This window comes from Bos grunniens, chromosome 10, assembly GCF_055505025.1.
Source record: "Bos grunniens cultivar Pamir isolate PY7600 chromosome 10, Bosgru_T2T1.0, whole genome shotgun sequence".
Taxonomy (NCBI): domain Eukaryota; kingdom Metazoa; phylum Chordata; class Mammalia; order Artiodactyla; family Bovidae; genus Bos; species Bos grunniens.
In genome coordinates, this window is record NC_141174.1 from 23929945 (window position 1) to 23938800 (window position 8856).

Consider the following 8856-nt stretch of genomic DNA (forward strand, 5'->3'; position numbering starts at 1 on the left):
TCTCTTGTCAGTTAATTTGCAAGCCCTCCCCCCCCCCCCGCCCCGCCCCGACCCACCCCCGTCCCCACCCCTTTCACTTAAACTTAAAATGGCAGAGGAAAAGATTTCTGCCAGCAGTTTTTGACCCTTGCAGCTGATAAAAAGAACCTAGGGACCTTTTTCGGAGAAGGCAATGGCACCCCACTCCAGTACTCTTGCCTGGAGAATGCCAGGGATGGGGGAGCCTGGTGGGCTGCCGTCTATGGGGTCGCACAGAGTCAGACACGACTGAAGCGACTTAGCAGCAGCAGCAGAGACCTTTTTAAGAAATACTCAATTCCCTATCCTCTCTACCCCACCACTCATTAGTTATCAGAGATGGCCCCAGACAATAGTTTTGAAAGCTCCCCAGGTGGTTCTAATCAGTTCAGTTCAGTCATTCAGTCGTGTCCGATTCTTTGCGACCCCATGAATCACAGCACGCCAGGCCTCCCTGTCCATCACCAACTCCCGGAGTTCACTCAGACTCACGTCCATCGAGTCAATGATGCCATCCAGCCATCTCATCCTCTGTCGTCCCTTTCTCCTCCTGCCCCCAATCCCTCCCAGCATCAGAGTCTTTTCCAATGAGTCAACTCTTCACATGAGGTGGCCAAAGTACTGGAGTTTCAGCTTTAGAATCATTCCTTCCAAAGAAATCCCAGGGCTGATCTCCTTCAGAATGGACTGGTTGGATCTCCTTGCAGTCCAAGGGACTCTCAAGAGTCTTCTCCAACACCAAAGTTCAAAAGCATCAATTCTTCGGCACTCAGCCTTCTTCACAGTCCAACTCTCACATCCATACATGACCACAGGAAAAACTATAGCCTTGACTAGACGGACCTCTGTTGGCAAAGAAATGTCTCTGCTTTTCAATATGCTATCTAGGTTGGTAATAATTTTCCTTCCAAGGAGTAAATGTCTTTTAATTTCATGGCTGCAGTCACCATCTGCAGTGACTTTCGAGCCCAGAAAAATAAAGTCTGACACTGTTTCCACTGTTTCCCCATCTATTTCCCATGAAGTGGTGGGACAGATGCCATGATCTTTGTTTTCTGAATGTTGAGCTTTAAGCCAACTTTTTCACTCTCCTCTTTCACTTTCATCAAGAGGCTTTTTAGTTCCTCTTCACTTTCTGCCATAAGGGTGGTGTCATCTGCATATCTGAGGTTATTGATATTTCTCCCAGCAATCTTGATTCCAGCTTGTGTTTCTTCCAGTCCAGCGTTTCTCATGATGTACTCTGCATATAAGTCAAATAAGCAGGGTGACAATATACAGCCTTGACTAACTCCTTTTCCTATTTGGAACCAGTCTGTTGTTCCATGTCCAGTTCTAACTGTTGCTTCCTGACCTGCATACAGATTTCTCAAGAGGCAGGTCAGGTGGTCTGGTATTCCCATCTCTTTCAGAATTTCCCACAGTTTATTGTGATCCACACAGTCAAAGGCTTTGGCATAGTCAATAAAGCAGAAATAGATGCTTTTCTGGAACTCTCTTGCTTTTTCCATGATCCAGCGGATGTTGGCAATTTGATCTCTGGTTCCTCTGCCTTTTCTAAAATCAGCTTGAACATCAGAAAGTTCACGGTTCACATATTGCTGAAGCCTGGCTTGGAGTATTTTGAGCATTACTTTACTAGCATGTGAGATGAGTGCAATTGTGCGGTAGTTTGAGCATTCTTTGGCATTGCCTTTCTTTGGGATCAGCATGAAAACTGACCTTTTCCAGTCCTGTGGCCGCTGCTGAGTTTTCCAAATTTCCTGGCATATTGAGTGCAGCACTTTCACAGCATCATCTTTCAGGATTTGAAATAGGTCAACTGGAATTCCATCAGCTCCACTAGCTTTGTTCGTAGTGATGCTTTCTAAGGCCCACTTGACTTCACATTCCAGGATGTCTGGCTCTAGGTCAGTGATCACACCATCGTGATTATCTGGGTCATGAAGATCTTTTTTGTACAGGTCTATGTATTCTTGCCACCTCTTCTTAATATCTTCTGCTTCTGTTAGGTCCATACCATTTCTGTCCTTTATCGAGCCCATCTTTGCATGAAATGTTCCTTTGGTATCTCTAATTTTCTTGAAGAGATCTCTAGTCTTTCCCATTCTGTTGTTTTCCTCTATTTCTTTGCATTGATCATTGAGGAAGGCTTTCTTATCTCTCCTTGCTGTTCTTTGGAACTCTGCATTCAGATGCTTATATCTTTCCTTTTCTCCTTTGCTTTTCACTTCTCTTCTTTTCACAGCCATTTGTAAGCCCTCCCCAGACAGCCATTTTGCTCTTTTGCATTTCTTTTCCATGGGGATGGTCTTGATCCCTGTCTCCTGTACAATGACACGAACCTCATTCCATAGTTCATCAGGCACTCTATCTATCAGATCTAGGCCCTTAAATCTATTACTCACTTCCACTGTATAATCATAAGGGATTTGATTTAGGTCATACCTGAATGGCCTAGTGGTTTTCCCTACTTTCTTCAATTTAAGTCTGAATTTGGCAATAAGGAGTTCATGATCTGAGCCACAGTCAGCTCCTGGTCTTGTTTTTGTTGTCTGTATAGAGCTTCTCCATCTTTGGCTGCAAAGAATATGCAGTCAAGATAGAGAATCAAGTATGAGGAGTTAGATCTTTCAGTGCTTCTCAAACTTTAATGTGTAAGCAGATCACCTAAGAATCTTGTTGAGCTCGGATTCTGAGTCTGTAGACCTATGGGCGGGGGTGGGAGAGGCTTTCCAGGTGGTTCAGTGGTAAAGAAGCAGCTGGCCAATAAGGAGATGCAGGAGATGCGGTTTAGTCCCTAGGTTGGGAAGATCCCCTGGAGGAGGAAAAGGCAACCCACTCTAGTATTCTTGCCTAGAGAATTCCATGGACAGAGAAGCCTGGCGGGCGGGGTCGCAAAAGAGTCAGACAACTGGGCGCACGCGGGCGCGCGCGCACACATACACACACACACACAGATCTACCGTGAGACCCAAGAATCTGCACTTCCAACACGCTCTTCGGAGAAGCCGATGGCACCCCACTCCAGTACTCTTGCCTGGAAAAATCCCATGGATGGAGGAGCCTGGTAGGCTATAGATCATGGGGTCACTAAGAGTCGGACACAACTGAGCGACTTCACTTTCACTTTTCACTTTCATGAATTGGAGAAGGAAATGGCAACCCACTCCAGTGTTCTTGCCTGGAGAATCCCAGGGACGGGGGAGCCTGGTGGGCTGCTGTCTATGGGGTCGCAGAGTCGGACACGACTGAATCGACTTAGCAGCAGCAGCAGCAGCAACACACTCTTAGGTGATATCCATGCAGCTGCTCTACCTACCACACTTTGAATGGTAAGGCTTTAACCAGCCTTTTTTTTTCTTCACTTTTCCTTTTAAATCTTCAGAATCATTTTCACACGAAGGTAACAACTTCCTAGGCTACACAGTTGTGGCTTCATCAATGACTTAAAGAAGTCATTGATACCCATCACTTGAGATCGAGCTGTGAATATAGTGGTGTATCTGAACCTGTTTCTCAAGCCCATGTCCTTCAAACTAGATCCATCATTTTAACTCAACTTTTCCACATTTGGTTTATTCCATTTAAAACTCTTTAGTGTTCAAGGATATACAGTCGCTTGATGTTTCAGGGGTGAGAGAAACCTCCCCTCCACACACACAGAAAGGGCCACTGTGTTCTTTGATTTAAATATCCTAAAGTACCACAAGGTGGAGATATGACTCCAAGAAAAACCCCCTCTGCTTTCTATATCTCTTTCTGCAAGTTTCTTTCTATTTCTGTGTGTCTATTTTCCCTTTCTAGTTGTCTATATTTTCCCATTGTCTTTCTTCTTTATTTGAAATAGTTACTAGCCATTTTCACTGAGCAGGAAAACAATAGGGGGGTATGAAGTAAGTTATGGTGGATTAACAGGCTGGAACTCTATGTAGCTATTTTAAATGTATTCATAAATTCTATAGAAATATGGAAAATGTTTGCCAAAACATTCATTTTTAATTATTGTTAAATACATTACACTGAGGTGATTCTAATACTTTTGCTGCCTACATAAGCAAATCAAAAAACCTATAAATGCCTCAAGGTTAAGAAATCTAAACCTAAAGACAACCAATCACAAATGGCTGACCAGGCTTTCCAAATACTATAACCTTATGCTATAGCCAATCAGATGATTTCCTTGTTTCACTTCCATTTTTTCTCTATAAGGGCTTCCCTGGTGGCTCAGTGGCAAAGAATCCACCTGCAACGCAGGAGATGTGGGTTGGATCCTTGCATCAGGAAGATCCCTTGGAGAAGGAAATGGCAACCCACTCCAGTATTCTTGCCTGGGAAATCCCATTGACAGAGGAACCTGGCAGGCTGTAGTTCATAGGGTCGCAAAAGAGTCAGACACTACTTAGCAACTGAACAGCAGGAACAATTTCTCTATAAAAGTCTTTTCCCTAGTGCCTGTCAGTGGAGTGAGAGCTCTTACTCACTTCTGGCTTGGTAGTGCCCTATTTGAATAGATTTTTTTCTCAAATAAACATATTTTTTTTAATGCCTCAGTTTTTTTTAACATTATTTTAACATTACAAAATGGTGTGTATTCTATCACTACGATAATATTTTAAAGTGCAGAAACTAAGAGAGAATGATGGAAAAGTAATATGTAAAACTGAAAGGTCTTTAGGATTTTTCTCTCTCATTCACAGATTTTCTATATTATATCATATTTTCAATAATTAAAAACATTAAAACAAAAGGACTCAAACGCTTAAGAAATGAAGATTTTCTAGGTGACAGGGTTAGGAATATATTTTCTTTTATAAAATTTCAATTTGATGTTTTTGGGAAAATAACATATCTTATTAAAAGAAACAGGTAATAAAATTTTTAAAATATATATTATTTGTAAGAGTATCAAAAAGCACCAAATACCTAGAAATAAGTGTGATGAAAGATGTACAAGACAACTACAGAAGACGTAAATAAACAGATATACAGTACCAGGTTCAAGACCTAGAAATCTTAACATAAGTAAGATGTTTGTTTTTTTTTCTTCCAATGTTTCATATTTATTACTGGGTCTCAGACCGATAGTGAGGAAATAACATCAGGAGCCAAGCATTACAGTAGTGATGTTCTCATTGTGATTTGGCTGCTTAAAAAAGTGGTCTTAACATGTGTGCCACACATGTTAAGACCACTTCTTATAGACCCAGTTTGCTTCTTATAGACCCAGCTTGGTTCTTCTCCAATGTCTTCTCTTGGAGTTGTACCTGATTTTATTGCCAGTTTTCATTCGAATCCATTGAGGAATGGGACGATTCTGCTTTTGTTTCTTGGCCAGGAATCGCTTGATCCTGAAAGTCTTGTGAGAAGACATGGTGAGGAGAGAACTCAACCGCACATAGGATGGCGGAGAAGAGAAAAGAGTCATAAGTAAGATGTTAAAAAATAAATAAGCAAAACAAAAGTTAAAAAAAAAAAACAAAGCAAAAGCAAAAAAAATAAGCTACAAGAATATATTGTACAGTACAGGGAATATAGCCAATACTTTATAATAACCATAAGTAGAGTATAATCTTGAAAAACTGTGAATTACTATGTTGTACACCTGAAACTTATATATTGTAAGTCAACTATACCTCAGTTAAAAAAACAAGATGTCAATTCTCCCTAAATTGATTGACAGATGCAATCCAAGCAAAATTTTTGGTGAAAATACAAAGAACCTAGAACAGCCAGCAATAGTCTTGAAGTAAAATATTTCAACAGTCTTGAAGTAAAATATCACTGTTGAAAGACTTAACACTATGAGAAATCAATGCCTACTGTGAAGTAATGAGACAGGTTGATGCTGGCACAAGGAAAAACAAAAGAGAACAGAACATAATGGAGTCTGAAAACTGGTGTCACAGAGAATTATTGTCCTTGGTGTGGGACCCCCCTCCCCAGCATTTGGTGTCAGAAGTGTTGTGAGTGTGGTAGTAGTGTAAGAGTAAAGGAGAAACACAGTAGACCAAGTTTTTTCTAAAACAGTTTCATATATGTAATGTAGTACCAAAAGAAATCTCACTAAAAAAAGCTATAGAAAGAGGCATATCCACACTACATAGATAATCCAAAATGAAATTCTGGACAAAATGAAGTGTTATATTTACCTTTTTTTATGCAAAGTAAATTCTTTCTTGATCAATTTCACAAAATTCCAACAAGCTTTTTAAGTTCTTTTGGTTGGCTTTTTAAAAATTGAGGTATAATTTTCATCTTTTTAAAACCCTATTTCTTTGGAATTTCTTTTCACTTAGATGGGCCTCTACTTTTTCTCCCCTATGAGTAAGTGGTCCTAAATTAAGTCTACTCTCAGTTAAGTAAGTGTTAGTGTTTGTTGCTCTGTCGTTCCCGACTCTCTGAGACCCCATGGACTGCACCCACCAGGCTCCTCTGTCCATGAGATTTTCCAGGCAAGGATTCTGGAGTGGGTTGCCATTTCCTTCTCCAGGGGGTCTTCCCAACCCAGGGATCAAACCCGGGTCTCCTACACTGCAGGCAAATTCTTTACCGACTGAGCTACAAGGGAAGTCCCCCTGAAAATAAGAAAGTGAAGTCACTCAGTCGTGTCTGACTCTTTGTGACCCCATGGACTGTAACCCGCCAGGCTCCTCCATCCATGGGATTCTCCAGGCAAGAGTACTGGAGTGGGTTGCCATTTCCTTCTAGCAAATCATTACTGCTATATCATAAGAAAAAGAAACAATAAAAACTACAGAATAAGACAGTATTCTTAGAAAAATTATGCCATCAATAAGTGTAAGTAAATACTAAGAGAAAGCTCTATAGAAAGGTTTTAAGAATCTAGCATGGGGATTTCCCTGGTGGTCCAGCGGTTGGGAATCCGCTTTCCAATGCAGAGGATGCAGGTTTAATCTCCGGTAGGGGAACTAAGATCCCACGTGCTGCAACAACTGAGCCCACACACTTGAGAGCCTGTTCTCCACAACTAGAGAGCGCCCCAATGTCACAATGAAGACCCATCACAGCCAAAAAAAAAAAAAAAAAAAGGAATCTAGCATGGGCCATAAAAGTAAAAAGTTATCTGAATTCTTTGGCTAGATATTTTTCTTACTATTCATAAACACTCAGCTTCCAAGAACAACTTCAGCAGTTGAAGTAAGTACCCGTTTTATCAAAAATAGGTCAGATTAATCCTGTATATTGCCACCACAATGCTCAATTCACTCAAATATATTTCCTAGTTCTTGTAGCCAGAACTCTTTGGAAAGTGTAGCAAAGACTGGCCAGTTGTTCACCAAATCATTTTTCTTTCACCACTTGGCATACTAATAGTGTTTCCCAGCCTCCTTTGAAGTTACATATATCCATGTTTATGAGTTCCGTGGGTCGAAGACTTGGCCATAAAACCCTCCCAGGAATGATCCTCTATGCTTGCCCACTCATCTGTTAGATGCAGATCAAATGGAAGGGAACTTGAGGAAGCCCCAAGAGATTGTGAAGCCACTAAACAGAAGGTGCCTGGGTCCCTGAGTTATCACCAGGCAGAAATGATGAGTCATTTGACCAGAAGCACTTAAATGGACTATAGACAGACAATAAACCAACATTTATTGTTATGCTACTGACATTTTATTTTCATAGCAGTTAGTACCTTGACATATACAGGGTATGTGTTTCTCCTACTTCCTTTCTCTGCTTCTCCACAACTCAATTCACTAGGGAATTAGTTGTGAGACTCCTTTAGTGACCCTGAAAAAAGATATCATTAATAACACTCCATGGAAAAACTTGCCAATTGCTAAGTTTGAATTCTTTTCGTCAGCCCACCCTCCCTTGCTGCTATATTCTATCGACCTTTTTAAAAAAATTTTTTATTTAGTTAGTTCTATGTATTTATTTATTTGGCCTCACCAGGTCTTAGTTATGGCACGTGAACTCTTAGTTGCAGCATGTGGGTTCTAGATCCCTGACTAGGGATTGAACCTGGACCCCCTGCATTTGGAGCACAGTTTCAGCCTCTGGACTGCCAGGGAAGTCCCCTCCACCGAACTTTTGAGGCTGATGAATACTTAGAAGTCCAAAATTGAGAGCTAAAAAATATATATATCACTCCTTGCTGTCTTTACAGGGTTATGGTCGTGAGAACTTATCACTTTATATCCCAGGCAGCATCTAAGCAAATGGCAAATACCCAGATTTCAATTTCTACCGCAGATAAGCAGGTCAAGAAGACGATCTGATAGAGCAAAGTGATTATAAAGATTGTGGAATTATATTACCATACTATTTGTCCCTAGAATTTAATATTTAATATAATAATTTAATATTCAAAAAATTAAGTATTTTAAATACTTAAAGTAGTACTTTAAATAGGTGTCTTAGGTGTCTTTTTTCAATGACTCTAGAGTGGTGAAATTCTGAGCATGCATAGGTTCTTCACTTTTTTTTTATTGTCACAGATACTTTGTAAATCTAGTAAACCTAATGGACCCCTTATCACAGTACTGTTTATAAATGAACACACAGAATTTCAAACATAAGTGAATTAAAATAGTTATCAGAATATTTTAAAAAATGTCTTATGGTAATATGTGTTTCCACTGACACATTAAATAAGGAGATCTAGTAGTTGGTCTCGGAGAAGGCAATGGCACCCCACTCCAGGACTCTTGCCTGGAAAATCCCATGGATGGAGGAGCCTGGTAGACTGCAGTCCATGGGGTCTAAGAGTCAGACACGACTGAGTGACTTCACTTTCACTTTTCACTTTCATGAATTGGAGAAGGAAATGGCAACCCACTCCAGTGTTCTTGCCTGGAGAATCCCAGGGAC

At 40.5% G+C, this 8856-nt stretch overlaps 1 protein-coding gene across 1 annotated transcript; it reads right to left on the minus strand.

Annotated features, from left to right (window-relative positions):
* Window positions 1-5051: 5051 nt before the first annotated feature.
* Window positions 5052-5446, minus strand: LOC147364147 (large ribosomal subunit protein eL39-like). Its single transcript, XM_086320131.1, has one exon. The coding sequence runs from the start codon at window positions 5444-5446 to the stop codon at window positions 5237-5239; it is 210 nt and encodes a 69-aa protein (XP_086176257.1). The 3' UTR covers window positions 5052-5236.
* Between the last annotated feature and the right edge of the window lie 3410 nt (window positions 5447-8856).

Excerpts from the sequence above, each read along its gene's own strand:
- LOC147364147 (XM_086320131.1), bottom strand. The coding sequence starts at position 5,446 with ATGACTCTTTTCTCTTCTCCGCCATCCTATGTGCGGTTGAGTTCTCTC.